Source organism: Spermophilus citellus (assembly GCF_964194105.1).
Source record: "Spermophilus citellus genome assembly, chromosome: 10".
NCBI lineage: Eukaryota > Metazoa > Chordata > Mammalia > Rodentia > Sciuridae > Spermophilus > Spermophilus citellus.
The window spans coordinates 107046207-107066502 of record NC_138197.1 but is presented as its reverse complement, the minus strand read 5'-3'; the positions used below and the strand labels follow the sequence as shown (position 1 = coordinate 107066502).

Genomic DNA, 20296 nt, shown 5'->3' with positions numbered 1-20296 from the left:
ATATTTGGTAAATTGCACAGGGTTATATAAAATTAACTTTCCTTATTTTTGTGCTTTTCAAAAGCTTACTTTTAACTATGAAGCTTACTGTAAGAATGAAAGGTGTCTAAAATACTTAAGTAAAACAATAGAATAAGAGAAAAAAATGCAGTTTTATTTTGCGGGTAGGAAAGTAGGAGGAGGCAGGTATCTAAATTATATAGTTCTCTTTTAAATTTGTTGTAATTAATACTTTCAGGTGTTTAAGTTAATTTAATGTGTGTCCTAAATGTATCAATGTGAGTTTTCACCTTTTTACTTTGAATGAAGGAAATTATTTATAGTATTTGTGGAATTATAAGGTTTCAGTAGAAAAAGGTCAATATACTTGGTATTAAAAACCAAAGCAGTTCAAAGAACCAGCTTACAGAATATTTTTAGAAAATGGTCTGTTTTCAATTATCCATGCAAATTAAGAAAAGCATAATAAAAGAACCACGAGTAATTTGCTTGTATTTTCATCAGGAAATTTTAGATCAGGCATGACAGTTCAACAATTTGTTCCTTAGTCAAAGCCCAGGGCACATTTACCTACAATAGTGATTCTCCAGACCAGTAGCATCAGCATCCCTATCATCTGAAAAGTTGTTAGAAATGTAAAGTCCCACACTGTGCCCAGATCAACAGAAGAGATTTCTGAGGTGTAGCCCAGCAGTCTGTGTTTTAAGGAGCCCTTCAGATGATGTTGTTGCACACTAAAGTTTGAAAACCACTAATCTGTAGTTATGTAGAATTAACTTTTAAATTTATCTTGGTTTGGGTAAATTAAGAAGGATTATGGTTTTTTGACTCTAAGTAAGTACAACATTGCAAAATTGGACCAGTATCCTAAGGAGATACAAGAAGCATTATAAGATGGTACCAACTAACCTGTCCATAAGGCAAACATGTCTAAAGTTAGCTTCAAGATATCTGTGTTTGGGATCATTCACATTAAAAATTTATCATGTATTCTGCCTAATTAGTATTTTGTTGGCATAAACAAATAATCTGTGCTGGAAATGACAGTTATCAAAAGCCCCAGGGAGGATGAATCACCAATTTATAAAACCTGTTGTTCTTCGGTATGGCATATTCCTTTATAGACTAAAGGTTATGGGAATGGGAGCTGCATTTGGGCTTGGAATAAGGGGACTGAGTCATTTTTTTCACACTTTCACTGAGCCAGACTGCTATAGTGTGGTTCCATCATTTTAATTGAATTGTGAAATTCTGAAATATGAGAAAAACAAACAAAAAAACCATAAATAAGCCTTGTAAATGCACATGCAAATAATTTGTTATTATCTGTAAACCAGTCTCATTTTCTCTGATTAAAACCAGATGAAAACAATTATGATAAAGATTACGGTGCCACCCAGCTCCTCCCCACTGAGTCCCTTGACAGTTCTTCCAGAAGTGGAACAACAATAGAAAGTGAGAACAAGCAGCCAGAGATGGCAATGTGGTGAGAACAAGAGTGGAGCCATGGAGGACCATTCTCACAGCCGAACATTGCAAGAGTCGGGGAGTAATCAGGAGTAGTAGAAGTTGCCAGTGGGCCAGATAAGGACTAAATGGCATTGGTTAGACTTAAGAACAATAGGGGTCCTTGGTTACCTAGGAATGGTTGCAGTAAATAGCCAAGGAGAAGCTCAGTTGAAATGGGTTGAGCTGTAAGTAGCAGAAGAAGAAACAAAATTTCAGAGAAGACGATAGGTAGGTGTGAGGTTGAACATTTTCTTACCAAATGCCTTTATGGGTAAGATTTTTGTTTCTTTGTCATTTATTGATTTGGCATATTTTTATTTTGCATGGGTAATCCTAACAAGTTACTTCCCAAATAAACATGTCATTTCTTCCAGGCTTTATGAAATATTGAAATTCAGTATTATTTTGCATACCCTTGAGGATCTAGAATGACTCTGGTTAAAAACCATGGCCACGCAAGAGTGTGTGATTCATTTGAAAATCTGAAATAGCTTTTAACTTCTGTTGTCTAAAAGGATTTAGAGGAAGGTTAAGTTGATCTTGTATACCAGGGTAATTTGAAAACTCTTTAAAAGCTGATGTTCTCTGAACTCATCTAACACAGTTAGCATATTACTTTAAGCATGTTATAAGGTTGTGTTTTGCTCTGCTATTTGAATTGCCATTGCTTCTGTTGCAAAGCCTCTTTTTAAAATTGATTATAGCTTAAGATTCAAATGAGCATTTTTGTTCAGTAAATACTGAGCCTCTACTATGTACCAGACAGTGCTGGGGGTTAAAAATGAATGGCACAAATCCCTACCTTGTGTTCAGAGTTCTTTGGGAAGACAGAAAGGGAGGTAAACAAATCCTTGCAGCTATGTGATAAAAACTGTAACAGAAGAGCAAATTAATACCTCCCCTATTTCCTACTCTGAGAGATTTGTTAAAGTCATCATGTCAAATTTGTAACTGACAGGAGCTATAACTTGCCCTTTAAAGTAGTGTACTTAGTCTGTGCCTTTTGAAGAATCTACTAGATGATCAGTAAATTACGAGGGGAGTGGGACTAATTTTAGTCAACACAGACACAGGATGGTATTTATGAAACCTTTGAGATTAACTAACCAGGCATTGTAATCAATGCTTATTGTCTGCTGTAACACATCTGTGAAGTTGAAATTCTGTTTGGTAAGCTTATTCGTTTATATGTATATTATTCATTGTTCATTTGATGTGAGTTACTTTAACGAAGTTATATAGCATTTATATGCCCCTTGAAAAGTGAAAAATGTGAATTAAATTTGAGCCATCCCTTGGTTTCTTCTAAGTGTTTTAATGAAATAATCTGAATATACCAAAACTTCATACAATAAACTCCCCACCATTTATGATCTTCAAGTGTCTACTCTTTGATATGTATAGTATCTATCATTTTACACTTTCCACTATTGCACTCTAATAGTTCACAGTAACTTACCATTTCTTACTAAAAATTATTTTAATTGTTGGAAGACTTCAGGTTTTCAGTGTGTGAATCAGGTCAAAGTTTATTTTTTTGCCCCTGATGAAAATGACTCTGTAAGATGACTGAAAGATATAGCTCTTCTTGCTAAAATAGGAGATTGCTCAGGCATGGTTTTGCCCTGAAGTAGTTTTTCAGTCTAATAGGCATTAAATTTAGGTTCAGTTATGTAGCAGTTGTATTATCTGTGCTAGTTGGCTTTTTGTTGCTGTGACAAATACCTGAGGAAAACAATTTAGAGGAGGAAAGATTTATTTTGGCTCATAGTCAAATGGCTTCCACAGCGTTCTGGCTATATTGCTCTGGAACTGAGGTGAGGCAAAACATAGTGGAAGGGCATGGTAGAGGAAAACTCTCAGCTCACGGCACCAGAGAAGGAGAGAGAGGAAGGGTCAGGGTTAGGAATAGGAAATACATTTCCAGAACATTCCCCAGTGATTTACTCCCTCCAAGTAGGACACATTTCCCAAAGCCTCCACCACCTCCCAGTAGTACATTCAGTGATCAGTGAATTAATCAATCTACTGGTGAGGTCAGAATCCTCATGATCCAGTCACTTCCCCAAATTCCCATTTCTGAACATTGCTACTACATTGGGGACCAGGTCTTTGGGGGACATTGTATCCAAACCATAACACTATTCATTTAAATAAGTGGTAAGTTTTGGGTTGTTTACCTGACTTGTCAGCACTACTGGTATCTAGGAGGGTTGGATGGAGCAGGGCTGGATGAAGTACTTTATGAAGTAGTTCTCACTTAATCAAATGCCAATGGCAGCCACATGAAGAACAGCTATAAAGGTTAGTTATCCTTCTTCCTATAACTGCCTGGCTAGTTGCAGAGGAAGTGGAATTTATTTTATGTTAAAGGAACATACACACACGTTCACACACAAGAAAATGGAGGTCTTTCAAGTGTTCTTTTAAAAACTATGTTTAGTTCTTTGTCGGTCTTTTGGTGCATCTAATTATTAAGATGTCAGTGCCCATTTTGAAGTACAATACATTTCCCTGATAGTAGGAGCCTCCATAAGACCTGCACAGGGTTATGAATTATCTCATAATTTAACCATTGTTGGTCATTTACTCTTGTTTTTTAATGATTCTGTGAGTGTTTAATACTTGTTTTCTTTTATTGTAATCATCTTTGTCCTTTTTAGAAATAGATTATTATAAGTGTTTGTTTTCAGTGACTATAAAATGAGCAATTGGACTTGATCTCCATTATCTCTTTTAGTTGTTAAATACTAGGATTCGTTTCTTTTTATTACTTAGAACAATGAAGGCTTTTAAAATTTTATTTATACTTTGTATTTTATTTTGATTTTAATTGAGTAACTTTTATAAAATTCAGTACTTTGCATAATCACTCCAAAAACTTTGTGATTACTCTGATTATGTTGCTACTTTAATATAAGCACGATGCTGCTAATTAATACCAATAGAATACATATTTAGCTTGGAGTGAATTGAACCTTGGTTTTTGCATACAAGCTGTTGCACCTCTTGTATATCATATTTATACAATCAGGAATTGAGTGCTAAACAATGCATTTAAAAACAAAAACATTTCCTTCCAGGTTTTTCCTCTTGTTACTAATGTTTTTAGTTGTGTTAGCATATATTTTCTCGATTTCCTGCCAGAATCTTGTTTATCATTTCATATTTCACCCAGCTCCATATTTTACCCCATAATTAATTAATTACCCTATACTTCTTTTAGGTTTTTTTTGGTTATCACGTTGAGTCTAGATAACATTCATGCAACTTTTCCGTGATAAGTCAAGTGGTTTTGTGAAAGAAGAAATTGAAATTGTATTATTAACACAGCTCTTATGAGTGCCACTCATTACTAGGCTCTCACAATCATCCTTTTATCTTCTTTTAAGACCCTGCCCATTCTTAAGAAAGCTTATGTATCAATAGGGATTTACCTTATTCCCTGTCTTAAAGATCATAGCCATTTTTGCCCACCTCTGGTTTTCAACTTCCTCTTTTCTTTGCATATGTTCTCAAAGACTAACAACTAATTTGATCAGTGATGTTATTTATCCTGGGATATATTTTATAGACTAAGAGTACATAGAGTAGCTGTGTGCTTTCTTTAAATTCCCCCTCTTCTGTGCTTCCACTTAATGTGTTTTTCCCCCCTTAAGATTTTCAAATGGAAGAGTTAAAGAAAATTAAATAACAAAGACAATTAAAATAAATACTCTACTTATTATTTTATCTCATTGCAAATAGTGGAATTTCTCTTGCTTGTCATTTTGTAGCAAACAAGTAAAAAGCACAACTTTTTTCTTGTCCTCCACATGTTTGTCAGTGGGACATATGAATGAAATAGTAGTTGAAGAAGCAAATGGTAGAAGAGAGATGTGATAGACAATGAAGAAACTGATACAACCTGATATATAATTTGTTGGTAATTGGTAATTCAAATAGTATACTTTTTGAAAAATGGCTTATTCTCAAACTGGTTGCTTTTCCCTGGACATCCTTTTCTTACACTGGGGAAATTGAACATGATTGGTAATCATGTGCTTATCAAAGCTGAGGGTTGCAGAGTGTTGGAAAACTAAATCTTTAGAAGGAATTAATTGATAAATTACTGAAAAGATCAAGGATAGGACAAAAGATCAAGGATATGACCAATCTTAGTCATTGAATGACCCAGAGACTCAAATGATATCACAGGCACATGCCTCGCTTGTTTGGTGTGTGTGTGTGTGTGTGTGTGTATGTGTGTCCGTCCGTCCGTCTGTCCCTTTCCTACATGCTCTGTTCTCTACTGGATCCATTTCCAGAGACTTTCCCCTGTGGAACAAAATGGCTACAATTATACCTCATGTTTTTCTCAGATTTACCTTCAGTAAGAAGAAATGTGTCTCTGCCTTGAAGTCACAGCGAAAGAAAGTCAAGCTGCTACTCACTGACCCTTTTTGGGTCACATTCAAATTCCTGAACCAATGAAATATGGCTGGGGGCAATATCTGATATGGATTCTCACTCAGATTTACTGAACATTGGGCAAGGGCAAATCTCTAAATACGAAGTAAGGCTGTTACTGAAAAATGGGGAAAAGGATGTTGAAGTGGCAAATATTCATAACCATACCCCTTTAGAACCTGTTTGATTAAGTAGGTACATTTGGGATTATTTGACTGTTTTTTTTTAACCTACAGAAACTTCCATTATGACACTTCCATTATAAGTGTGAAGACTTAATGTGGAGGCATTATTCATAGCAGAAACATGGCTATTTTGTTAAAAATATAGTTTCAACTCCTAGTTCTATTATATATTCTTCTTGTTGAGGACTGTAAGGATATCCAAGAATTCTCTTCTCCTATTTGAATTATATCAGAAGAAAAAAGATTGGTACATAGGAATAGGAAAAAAAATCAGTTTTATTGCTGAGCAAAGGTGAAATGGAGGACTTGGTTTTTGTGTAACAACTGTGAGGTTCTAATATTGAAACAGACATAACTAGACATTTATTTCCTCCCACTCCAGGCACTTTGAACAATAGTAGTAGTTTTAACATGGGGATCTTCCCCTTTAATATTAGAATGCATTGTTGAGTCCTGCAGGTATATGGCCCCAAAAGAAAGCAGAGAGGTGAAAAGCTACTACACAACATTTGGTTTTCTGGGAAAATCTTCTGTCAGGCAGGACATTTCACCTCAGGAGTAACTTGGTGGGGTAGCAGGCCAGGAGTTATTGAGAAAATTTTTTTAATGAAAACCAGAAGACAGATGGACATCCTTCCCTTCAACACAAGACTTAAGAATCTTAATTATTTCATCTGTTACTCAAATAAAAATCTATTTGGGGGTTGGTATTATGTTCAGGCCAATAAATTTTGGGTATGGAGACTTAAGGATGTCTATCAAATAACCACCCTCTCTAGTTTTTGAAATTAGGTTATTATAATAATTGATGTGTGTGCAGGAGGGAACACTTTTTGCCTAGGAGATGAGTAAAATTGGTAATAATTGGGCAAGAATAAGGGTTTGTGAAGTGGGAGGAAGCACACAACAAAAGAAAATGTCTTAGAGAATCCATTACTATCAAATTCTTGCAAATTTAACCCAAGGCATCCAAACTTTCCTCAACCAGTCATCTTTAGGTCATTGGTATGAACCCAAGTTTTATTAATTCTTCAATCCAGTAGTTCTCACAGTGTGCTCCCTAGATGGATAGCATTAATATTGCCTGGAAACTTGATTGAAATGCAAATTATGGAGCTCCTACTTAATCCTACTGAATTTAAAACTCTGGAGGTGGGGCCCAGCAATTTGTGTTTTAACCGGTCCTCCAGGTGACTTTGGTACATGCTGAAGTATGTGGACCACATATCATGATTTTAAAGCATCCTCATAATAGTTGAATAGCTAAAGATTAATTTCACTTGGAAGTATGTTTTTGAGTTCCTTATCATCATCTTATTAAATATTTTGGGAAGGAACAGGTGGATTGCTTGAAGATGGAGAAAATTTGAATCGGTAAACCATAGCTTGGCCTTAAATGCCAAACACCCAGGAGTGATTGAACTGCATTTTCCTCTTGTAGGTTCAGATAGTATCACAGAACCTATTTAAAAAGCTAAATGTAGTAGCAAAATGCACAAGGGATTTGATGTAGGAGACTTCAGAATAAGAACGAACCTGGGGAGAAGTGGTTATAATTTGTACAGAGGGACTTGAAGATCAGGAAGACAAAGGACTGTACAGAAGAAGTATTTTCAAAGGTAGAATTAACCAGACTTAGTAACTGAACCTGGAGAGGATGGAATTAAGTATAAGATTTCAAGCCTAGGTGATTAGGGTGATGGTGATTGTGGAAAGGAGCTTATTAGGGAATATAATGAATCCAATCTTTGACTTGTTCACTTTGAGGTGATTGTTTAAAGGATATATATGGAAAAAGAAGGATCTTTAGATAGATCTTTAGGTAAGTTAGAATCTAAGAGGAGATAGAATTGTGAAGAAATTGAAGCACTGCATTCTTTTGTTTCTCTGACTTTCATTTTCTACCATGGTCTGGCACAGTTCTGGGTTCTGAGAATATAGTTGTGAACAAACCCTACCCTCAACTAATATTGTAGGTGGAGGTAGACAAAATAATAACATATAAGCAAATGAACAGGATTATTTCAGATAAAACAGAAAAGACTAAGTAGAGAATTCTTTAACTAGGAAGTCAAAAGAAGACTTGAACGGTATGGTGGTACATGACTATAATCCTAGCAGCTCAGGAGGCTGAGGCAGGAGGATCATGGGTTCAAAGCCAGCCTCAGCAATTTTGTAAGACTGTAAGCAACCTAGTGAGACCCTTGAGAGAGAGAGAGAGAGAGACACCTGAGGTGGTGACCTGTGCCATTAAATCATGTGGAAGATAGGTTTATTTTGGAAAGTCAGAAGATGGTAGAGTAGCAGAGTGGCCAAGGAGAACTGCAAAACTGTATTAAAGGGTTCATTGTGTTTTTTTTTTTTGACCTTTTAGAGGCTGTTCCATGTGAAAGATTTAGAGAGATGGCTCCATGTATGAAAAGGAAAGTAGAATTAAAAATAGTTGGCACTCAGATATTTCAGCCATTTGTTGTGCAGAAAACTCAATTTCATAGGGCCTTAACCCTTCTTAGGAGAGTACAGAGTAGTAACACCTCCCAGGTTTAAATTGTGATGATCAAATGAGAGAATGAATCTTATTTTATCAACCATAGTGCTTGGAACTAAGTATTTCAGTAATAGCTGTTAGTAACAGTAACACTGAAAAAGGAAATTTGGTTATGGGAAAAGCAGTTTAAGTTAATAATGATGAGATCGGATGTCTTTTGATATATGATTTTATTTAGAAGTCATACTTAGATCTTTTATCATGCATGAAAATTTTAAAGGTATGAAACCAAAGTTCACAAATATTTTATAAGCAAACAATGTACCATGATTAGCTACCTGATGGCATTTAGAAAGTGTGCTTATGTGCATTACACTGTAGGATGGATCTTACTAAATTTTACATATTTTATTGTAGATGTGTGCATCTCATGATTGATGTGAAGAAATGAGTCATGGACCAAAGGTCAAGATACTTCTCTGGGAAATGTTGCTGCTGATGCTGCTTTACAGAGTCACACAATGAAGTGTTTGGTTTAAGAAGGATTTTCATATTTAAAAGATTTTCATCTTGGAAATATATCAAGTGAAAATTAGATTTTTTTGGGAAACATTTTCCTCCTAATAAATTATACTTGTAATGGGCGACATGGCAAACAACTCAGTTGCATATAGTGGTGTGAAAAACTCTTTGAAAGAAGCTAATCATGATGGAGACTTTGGAATTACGCTCGCAGAGCTGCGGGCTCTCATGGAGCTCAGGTCCACAGACGCATTACGAAAAATACAGGAAAGTTATGGAGATGTCTATGGAATTTGCGCCAAGTTGAAAACATCTCCTAATGAAGGTGAGTTTTATTTTGTTTTTAGTCCTTTGTGCAGAGAGTGCTATATATTTGACTCATAAAAACATATTTATATTAGTTTATATTTTCTTGGCTATTATGTGACCATGCCATAATTGTAGTGATGTTAAAAATAGGTTACTTACCTGATTGGTACAGTTAAAGTTAAATTTAGACCAAGAAATAATGTTATAGAATAATTACACGTTTCAGACTAGGGGGATGAAATAGTTTGTCCCGCTGTATGTATTATTGCTGCCTGTTTACAATAACAAGATTGTCTTTCCATTCGAGCTGTAGAAGATGGAAGCAAGCTTGGTATCCCCCAGGGGATTCAGTGGAAATAAACCCTGCTCACTATTCTTCATTTTGCCAGGTGGTTTAAAATAGTTGTCTTTGCCAGTAGCTGACCAAGTCCTTTTCAACTTACAGGGCATAATCTAGACTTTAATTATTAGTTCAGGAGGTCCTAGAGCAAAGCTTGTAGTTTAGATGGCACATAGTTTTTCACTTAGCAGACATTTCTTTGATTAAAAATAGTTTTCAAACTTTGGACTGAGTTTAATTTTCCCTCATTCAAAGAAGCTTTTGGTTTCATAATTCTTGATTTGTCAGAAGTTTCCTTTTGAAATCAAGAAGGGAAAATTTATTGTAACTTCATTGCATTATGGTCTTTGAAATGATTTGAAAAGATGATCTTTGACACATTGATCGTGTTGAACATAAAATTTACGTTAGGAAATTTCAAGAAGACATTTAAACATTGCAAAGGTGAGAGTAGAGGGAACATATGAGGATGAATGTTTGGTAATTATAATTTATTTTAGTAAAGATGGGGAATTATTACTGTAATATATTAAGTTAGTATATATTCCAAAGTCACTTCTAGAGAAATATGCAAAAGTGCTTTTCTTAACATATTTTCTGAAACATGCCACATTGCTGCTCATGATAATATTTAACTTAATAACAAAAAGTAATTTTCCAAGATTAGAATTTTAAATCACACCAAATATCCTTTGAACATTCATGTAATTTTCTACTGTATCGATAAATAGTTCCTTTGATTTCTCTGAAGTAGTATAACTTAGAAAAACTTAGTGTCAGTATTCACTCATGTCCTAAAAAGCCTTCTTCAGATACTTGGTGTATCCTCTTTTTCTATAAGACCTGTTAAATTTAAGCTAAGCCTGAATTGATGAATGCTTCATGATCACCAGATTAATAGGTGATGTTAACATTAAAGAGTCCTCAGTATGACAACAGTTTGTTCATAAAAGCCTTGTTGAGCTCAAGTTTCAGTTCTATACTTAACTGTCTTCCCCTCTCTGCTCTTAATCAAATTTCTTGTTTTCTAATACTGAATACCTTCCTTTATGCCCTCTCATTTTTATAAACGTGATTTCTTCTTGGTTTGCAGTACAGTTTCTTCTGTGCTCTTATTTTGGGTAGAATTCCTTACACTGATTATGGTTTAACTAGTGAAGTTAATTGAAACTTTGCTTCTAGTATAGTGGTTTATATTTTAGGAAGCAGTGATTACATACCATTGGTAGAAGCAATGGATAAGCTCTAGAACTTTTGACATTAAGAATTTTTTGTGAATTGTTGGTAGTCTGTGCATTAAATAAAATATGCATTATTTTTTCCTCTTCTTTGTTTAGAAATCTTTTGCTCTTGTACTTCCTGGTATTATGAATTTAATATTTGCTAAAATTTGTACAACCTATTGTTTTTAATATTTATATATAAACGCTTAATCATTTTGCAATGTTCTTTTAAAGACTGAAAGCAAAACATAAGCATCAGATTAGTATTTGCAGTTACTGAAAGTATAAATAAAAATGGCAACAGCTTTCATAGGAATATTATTTCCAAAGGAATTTTCATGATTTTAGTCTAGTAGGAATATGTCACTCAGAAGGCTATTGAATATTTTGTCACCGAAACATGATCAGAAATGAGCACCTACCAGAAGTTTGTCTGCACAAAGAAATGATCTAGACAGCAAGCATTCTTTTGTTAGAATAATCTGTTTATATTCTAGGAAATATGGATTTTGATTAGTAAGGCTGAAGTCGTTTGCCTGTGCCTTTAGTTCTTTCATTTATTAATTCATTCATTGGTCCTTTCATCAGACCTAGGATGTTGATTATCATATATTTTATATACCCTCTTTTAAAAAGTAAAAGTATTGGCTGTTACTGTGAGACAATTATAAGTATATAATTAAATCACATTCCAATTTCAGATATTTTAATAAAATGTAAGAATATGTAACTCTTAGAATTGCCGAAATGTGGGTTGAGAGTATAGCTCAGAGGTACAGTACTTGCCTAGCATGTGTCATGCCCTAAGTTTAATCCCCAGTACCACCCCCCATCAAAAAAAATTACTGAAATATAGTATTATCAGGTACCTGGTAAGTGTGTAAAGCCTGGAAGAACAACCCAGGAAATTTCTTAAGAACAATAACAACTATAATTATGGATAGCACTGATGATAGGTAATACTTTTTGTATCAGGTTGGTTATTAACATTTACAAGTATTAATTCGTTTTATCCATCTAATACCTTTACCATATTTTCAAACCAAAGAGCACAAAAAGGTTAAATACCTTACAAGTCTCACTCTGGTTATAGTCATATTTTTTAATACAATGGCCATGCTTTTAACCACTGTATTTGGTTTTAAAAGTTTAGCTCACATAGCTTGTGAACAAATTTAGATACTATAAAAGAGGCACATGTGTTCTCATCTAATAAGTTTTTATGGAAAAACAGAAATTTTTTGGAATTACATGGTTAAAAAATGGATTATGGTTCTGTGTGTTAGTCAGCTTTCTATTCCCTGTGACAAAATACTGAAATAATCAACTTTAAAAGGAGGGAAGGTTTATTTTGACAATTTTGGAAGCTTTGGTCTATGGTTGGTTGGCCTATTGCTTCCAGCCTATGGTGAGGCAGTACATCTTTGGCAGGAATACAGGGCAAAGGAAACTGTCTCATGGTGGATGGAAAGCAGAGAGAGAGAGAGAGAGAGGAGAAGCCAGAGTCCCATTATTCCTTTCAAGGGCATGCACTTTAGGACCTAACTTCCTTCCATAAGGTCCCACAGCCTAAAGATTCCACCATTCTTAAATAGAGCCACATGATGGGAGCACACCTTCAACACATGGGTCTTAGGAGACATTCAAGATCCAAACAACAGCGTTCTCTGTGGCAATCTAGTCTTTAAAAGCATGCCCCTACCTTATCAGTCAATTACATATTTGTGCTTCCTTTTTGTCACACCATTACTTGTTCTCTAATAGAGTAGTTCTTGAACTTGTTCTAAGAAGACTGCATGGTTACTGACCAAAAGGAATTATTTGGAACCAGGTGTGAGTTTTTTACATTTAAAACTTCTTAGCAGTTCTGATAACCATCATTAAAGGAACTGGAACTGTAAAATTAGCTGGAATTGAGATTTGTAACTTTGTATTTTTAGCTCTTTCTTTTTGAGCGAGCATCTGTTTCATAGTCTTCCGAATCTAAGAATATACTTTCATATCAAAATAACCTGCTTGGAACATCCTAACTGCATAAAGTTACCTTAACAATTTTTGGTTTTGTATCTTGGTTATTTTGCTACAATTGGCTTTTTTATTCATATTCTAAATCATACTTCTTGATTCTTTTTTACAAAAGCTTTTGGTATCTTTTTTATTTTAATATATTCCTATGTTGTCTATGTTATATTTTATATTGAATAGTAGGTAGTCTTTTCTCTGGTAATAGAATTTCAGGAATGCAGGCCTCTATACCTAGTACCTTATTTTTCAGTAGTATTACATTGAGCAAAACATAAAAATAAATACATAAAAATTAAAGGTGGTACCAGTTGGTATTCTGTAAGAGGCGTGGCTTTATGGACTTATAAAGGGCAAGAAGTTAAGTGAGATCTTAAGATTTTTGGTGGTTGCTACAATTAGGTAGAAGAGGAAAAAAGCAAAGCAAATAAGAAAGGAGACAGATAAACTAAAGAGGTGTGGTAGGAAGCAAAGTGGGGTCAACAACATTTCTCCCTGATTGCCCAAAGTTTCCGTGATGTTTCAGATGACGGTTTATATTTGCACTTGCCAAAGTAAAGCTGTTTTAATGGTGTCCTTTGACCATGTCTTCATGGTATAATAGAATAAAACTAACAAACATGGAAGTATATTTTAGCTCTTTAAGAAAATCAGCCCTTTACCCATGGTAAATCATTATTAGCTTATAAGCTACTATAAGAATTCTCTTATGCCCCCATGTATGTGCTTGGTTAGCACAGGCATTGAGCAAGTATTTTCATGACCATGTGTGTGTCAGCCATCTATGTTTTTATATTTGTATAGAGTCATCCTTGAAATTTTTATATTGATGATCATGCATGACCTTGTCCTAGAAATTTAGTGCTACTATATAATGGATAATTATATGTTTATTGTAATACTTGCTCAGGTCGCCTCTAGTTTTCATTGCTATGGATGTTATGAAGATATTTTGTAAGCCTGCTTCTAACTCTATAGCATATAAATTGTTTTTAAAAGTCATAGTTGAAAATATTGAAGTAGCACGGCCTTTTGTATGTTGTTATTGTTGTTGTTGTTTAAGCTTATTTTTACTTTTCAGGTCACAGTAGACATACTTCCTATTAAATAATTCTTTTGTCTTCCCAGTGTCGTACATTCAGTTTTCTTTCTTCCTGTCTGGCCAATCTCATCTAGCCAATCTCCTTTGCTTTACTTTAAACATTGATTATCCTGAGGTTTTCATCAGTCTGTACATCCTCCTCTTCATCTGTGCACTCTTGTGGTGATGACATCCATGCCTGTCACTACACAAGCCATCTGGGTGCTGGTGATTCCCACTTGAGCAGCTCATCCAGGATCGCCCTCAAGCTTTGGTCCTGAAAACCTGATTCCTAACTCCTAGCTTTCTCTTAACCCAAGGGTGTCTACTTGTGCATGTCCATGCTACTCCATTTGAGGTCACCATTCTCTCTTGTGCTAATTCAGGTAACATCATGATTGGTGCTTCTTCCCATCTTCTTTTACACTATCACTTTCCTGCTTAAAGCCAGCAGTAGTTTTGCTTTTCCTTCTGATTGAAGTTTAGACTTAGTTAGGCTTACAAATCTTGGGTTCTAATCCCTAGTTACTTTTCTAATCATCTCCTTTTCCTAACTCCGCACCTCAGTGTTTAGGACATAGCAAAATTTTCAGTTATCTTAAATACTGTTATGTCATGTGTGCTTTTGCTTCTGGACTGATGATTTCTCCACCTAAAATACTTTACCTCCACCTAAAACACTACCGTCTATGAAGAATAAAATACTTTATTCTTTAATAAAGATATAGTCCTTAATGTGACTATTTCCTAAGCATTCTTAAGAGCTCAAGTTTGATATCTTGGCATTCTGTTATCTACTCCAGCCCCATAAATTTGTATCCCAGCCCTCTGTATGTATGCCTTCTATATCTTCACCATTCCCATCATAATACTTAATACATGGGGTTGTGTTTAACTGGGTGCTTATCAGTCTTCCCTACCAAACTCTAAGTTCCTGGAGGGGAAAGTACCAGGGAAGGCATCCTTCAGTCTCACTTCTCTTTGGATGTTAGTGCCTTTCACAGTTCCAGGCACATAGTAGGCTGTTGGAATTGGATGTGTAAATTTGACTTTAGAGAAGGGATCACATTCTCTTTTGACATTGAAGATGTACATAAACACACATTTTCACGTCCTTTCTTAATCTGTATGTTTTGATCTGGCCCTCACAGAAGTCCGGTTGGCTGCTGTCTCCACCCAAGATCACATACATACATACATACCTGTACACACATACATATACACATAAGGCACAACTTCAAGTACAGAATTTGATAGAACTGTGGTTTGTGCTGTGTGTTAGCCATGGTTTTTATTTAAACCCATCTTGACAACATTCCAGTAAATTGCCCTATTTCCGTTTCCTAAATTAGTCTAAGCAATTAAAGAAGCCACATTTACTTGTAAAACATCATGGTTTTGATATAATTTGCATTTTATTCCATAAAAATGTCATTTTCTGTTCAACTATAAAGAAAGTACTGTTGAGCCACTGTGTACTCATAGAATGAATGTAAGCTATTTTTCTCTACAGTCAACCTAAAAAAGCATGTAATTCTGATGCTGCTTTTGATGAGTTGTGGTTATATATTCTCTTTGTAAAGTTAACTGGACCATTAGGAGATCAATCCCATGCATGACCTTGGCCTCATTGCCACTCCACTGAAGGCAACTGAGCCCATAGAAAAGGCAGAAGATATTTCATTATTTTTACTCATCAATTACTCCTAAATGTATTAGACTGTATTTGCTTTTGCTTTTGTGCTGCTGTGAATGCTTTGCTTTGGAGTCTTCCCATGATTGACTCCTTGACTCAAGTGAAATGCTGGCTCCTCAGAAAGGCTAGTGCAGTCCACTAAAAGAGGTCTAGTGGCCCTTTTATTGTCTCCATTTTACCTGTTTGCATCTCTAAGTATTTTAATTGTATATCTTTTTTTTCTCCTTTCCGTGTAATATGTATTTACTGAATGTGGAATTTGTCTTGTTCACCCTGTTTCCTCAGTAATAGAACAGTCTCTAAAAGTAGTAAATCTTCAGTAGATATCTGTTGGGTGGCAGACTATTGTTATAAAATGCTCAACTTTATTATTTAGATTAGTAAACTTATTATTAGAAAGTAATTTCCCTCAAAACAGAGTTGACATCCATTCCATTCAATAAATTTATAACATGTCTTCCCCCTTAATAACAGTTACCATCTAATTTATGACATATCTTTGGTACTTCAAAACAGTTGCAAGTTACACCAACAAATATTAATACTCTCCTCACAACAAGGGGGTCAAGTAGCTTAAACAAGATTTCCATAAGTAAACTGTCCTTGGGTCTTCTAAACCAGATAGTTTTATTGGTGTAGAGTCCAACGTATGTGCTGCTGCTAGTTTAGAAGATTCACAATAATTCTTAAAACAAGCTGCTTGGGCTGGGGATATAGCTCAGTTGGTAGAGTGCTTGCCTCACATGCACAAAGGCCCTGGGTTCAATCCCCAGCACCAAAAAAAAAAAAAAAAAACTAAACTAAAACAAGTTGCTTAAAAAAAAAAAAAAATCCCCAAGTCCCGAAAGCTATCTTTAGCTCTATAACTATTCTTTTCAACATTAACCTAAAATCTTGGCTTCTGGATGGAAAAATATACCCTGTTCATGGATAGGCAGAACTAACATCATCAAAATGGTGATATTACCAAAAGTTCTCTATAAGTTCAATGCTATCCCAATCAGAATCCCAACAGCATTTCTTGTAGAAATAGATAAAACAATCAGGAAATTCATATGGAATAATAAAAGACCCAGAATAGCAAAAACAATGCTAAGCAGGAAGTGTGAATCAGGCGGTATAGCGATACCAGACTTCAAACTATACTACAGAGCAATAGTCACAAAAACAGCATGGTACTGGTACCAAAACAGGCGAGTGGACCAATGGTACAGAATAGAAGACACAGTAACCAATCCACAAAACTACAACTATCTTATATTTGATAAAGGGGCTAAAAGCATGCAATGGAGGAAGGATAGCATCTTCAACAAATGGTGCTGGGAAAACTGGAAATCCATTTGCATCAAAATGAAACTGAATCCCTTTCTCTCACCATGCACAAAAGTTAACTCAAAATGGATTAAGGAGCTCGATATTAAATCAGAGACACAGCGTCTGATAGAAGAGAAAGTCGGCTATGATCTACATACTGTGGGGTCAGGCTCCAAATTCCTCAATAGGACACCCATAGCGCAAGAGTTAACAACCAGAATCAACAAATGGGACTTACTGAAACTAAAAAGTTTTCTCTCAACAAAAGAAACAATAAGAGAGATAAACAGGGAGCCTACATCCTGGGAACAAATCTTTACCCCACACACTTCAGATAGAGCCCTAATATCCAGAGTATACAAAGAACTCAAAAAATTAGATAATAAGATAACAAATAACCCAATCAACAAATGGGCCAAGGACCTGAACAGACACTTCTCAGAGGAGGACATACAATCAATCAACAAGTACATGAAAAAATGCTCAACATCGCTAGCAGTCAGAGAAATGCAAATCAAAACCACCCTAAGATACCATCTCACTCCAGAAAGATTGGCAGCCATTAAGAAGTCCAACAACAACAAGTGCTGGCGAGGATGCGGGGAAATGGGTACACTTGTTCATTGTTGGTGGGACTGCAAAAGGGTGCAGCCAATTTGGAAAGCAGTGTGGAGATTTCTTGGAAAGCTGGGAATGGAACCACCATTTGACCCAGCTATTCCCCTTCTCGGTCTATTCCCTAAAGACCTAACAAGAGCATGCTACAGGGACACTGCTACATCGATGTTCATAGCAGCACAATTCACGATAGCAAGATTGTGGAACCAACCTAGAAGCCCTTCAATAGATGAATGGATTAAAAAAATGTGGCATCTATACACAATGGAGTATTACTCTGCATTAAGAAATGACAAAATCATAGAATTTGGAGGGAAATGGATGGCATTAGAGCAGATTATGCTAAGTGAAGCTAGTCAATCCTTAAAAAACAAATGCCAAATGTCTTCTTTGATATAAGGGGAGTAACCAAGGCCAGGGTAGAGATGAAGAACTGGAGAAGAAGATTAACATTAAACAGGGATGATAGGTGGGAGGGAAAGGGAGAGTTAAGGGAAATTGCATGGAATTGGAAGGTGAGCCTCAGGGTTATACACAATTACATATAAGAGGACAGGAGGAGTAGGATAAAAATTATATAAGTGGAAGAAACGATTTATAGTAGAGGGGGTGGAGAGAGAGAAGGGGAGGGGAGGGGAGGGGAGGGGAGGGGGGGATAGTGGAGAATGGGATAGACAGCAGAATACATCAGTCACTAGAAAGGCAACTTATAAATCAATGGAAATGTAACTGATGTGACACAGCAATCTGTATACGGGGTAAAAATGGGAGTTCATAACCCACTTAAATCAATCTGTGAAATATGGTATATTAAGTTCTATGTAATGTTTTGAACAACCAACAATAAAATATTATTAAAAAAAAAAATCTTGGCTTCTGTTATAAACAGTAAAAGTTAAGATTTGACTATTTTTTTTGTTATATTGGTGATATTTAAAATAACGTTATATATTCAGTTAATGGTAAAGTCTATTATAGTGTGAGTTAAAGTAATATGATGAATACCTTCAAACACATTTCTTGGGGGTAGGAGAGTGGAGAGCAATCCAGGAGGGTTAGTAGCCCTTTTTGTTTCATTTTCTTAGGGCACTAAAACATGAGACAAGGCAAAACTACCCATTATTCCCACTATGTGATACTATCCTTATTACTATAGTCCTTCACTGCCTTTCCTTTCATTGACTCCATCTCTGTTCTCAGGTCTGTGGAAGGTTTTGGTTAATGATTTCTGTCATCAGAAATGTAAAATGCTTTTCAAACTGCTCAGTATAGACCACATTGCAGTTGCCAGTGAGAACATTCTCTGGAATCTTTTTTTGGTACCTTCAAGAAAGTAAATGATTACATTTACTTTCCCAAAGTACATATTACAAAAGTAAGCAATTTGGAAAGTGAAAATTGTTGAATCCATTTGTCATTTATTCCAACAGTCTCTTCAACTCTGCCTGCCTCAGCATTGAGATTAGTAGTTAAAAGAGTTAAAAACAACAAGAGTCTTTCAGTAATCTACTGTTCTCCTGTCTTCCTTCTTTGATGTTTTTCCTAGAATAGACTCTTATAAAAAAACAAGTTGAAGTTAGGACTAATATGGTAAATTAAAAGTAGTGTTATTCTTGTATCTCTGACCCTTTCCTTGACATTCTTAAATAGCCTAAGGGAAAATTTGATTGGTCCCTGCTGTCTGTGTTGTTACGCTCCAGAACATGTATGTGTGTGCACTTTGCATTAGATAATTGGATATATCTGGGTTTGGCAGCATCAACAGGGTTAAATTAGAGGGGTGTGCTTGATGGGATGAAGGAAAGACAAAAGTGTTGTCCAGTCAGCTCTCAGTCTCCTCCATTGCTAATTCTGCATTCCAAGAAATAAAAACCATGTCCCACCGTGTGCCTTTTCTCTTAGAGTGACAATAGATACAGTCAGTCAATAGCACTACCTGTTTCTTAAAAGAAAGGTCATTCTAAGTTTCCCAGTATTGTGACTTGGAAATTGTTTATCAGTCAGTATGACAGACATTTTAGTAGAAAAGCTTTTAGAGGTTGTGATAAGTTAACTTTCCATCAGTTGTCAGTAAGTGAGGAGGGAATACTACAGACTCCTCACTGATTAGGTATCCAAGTTTCAATAACTAAATCAAATTGGCAGGTATCTCTCTGCATGTAAACTTCCCTCATTTCCAGAGAGAAAGCATCTTAAGTAAACGTCAGGGAAAAGTTTATCCCAACATAAAAACCATCAAACTATAATCAGGTCTGGTCTGTATCAGTCTACAAGATGGCTTAAGATAGTATAATAAAAAGTAAGCAATTTGGAAAGTGAAAATTGTTGAATCCACTCGTTGTCGTCCTAAAATGTTTCTTTAAAGCAGTACACGTGTTTTTCAGTAATTTAAGTTTTGTATACTTTGGTCTAAAGCACAATAAACATTTTTATAGCATCTTATGAATTATAATTTAAACTGTAATGAATTAATGTTTAGAATAAAATAGGTATTTTCACATGTAAGTAGTAAAAGTGTTCATTGAAATTTGTTTCCTTTT

At 35.4% G+C, this 20296-nt stretch overlaps 1 protein-coding gene across 7 annotated transcripts in view; it reads left to right on the top strand.

Annotated features, from left to right (window-relative positions):
* ATP2B1 (ATPase plasma membrane Ca2+ transporting 1) overlaps positions 1-20296 on the top strand; it is a 105125-nt gene that overhangs the window by 37750 nt on the left and 47079 nt on the right. For all 7 annotated transcript variants that reach the window (XM_081309480.1, XM_081309482.1, XM_081309479.1 and 4 more), the window contains one exon: positions 9049-9478. In XM_081309480.1, the coding sequence (XP_081165606.1) occupies positions 9271-9478 (208 nt within the window). In that variant the 5' untranslated portion in view covers positions 9049-9270. The remainder of the gene's footprint in view (positions 1-9048; positions 9479-20296) is intronic.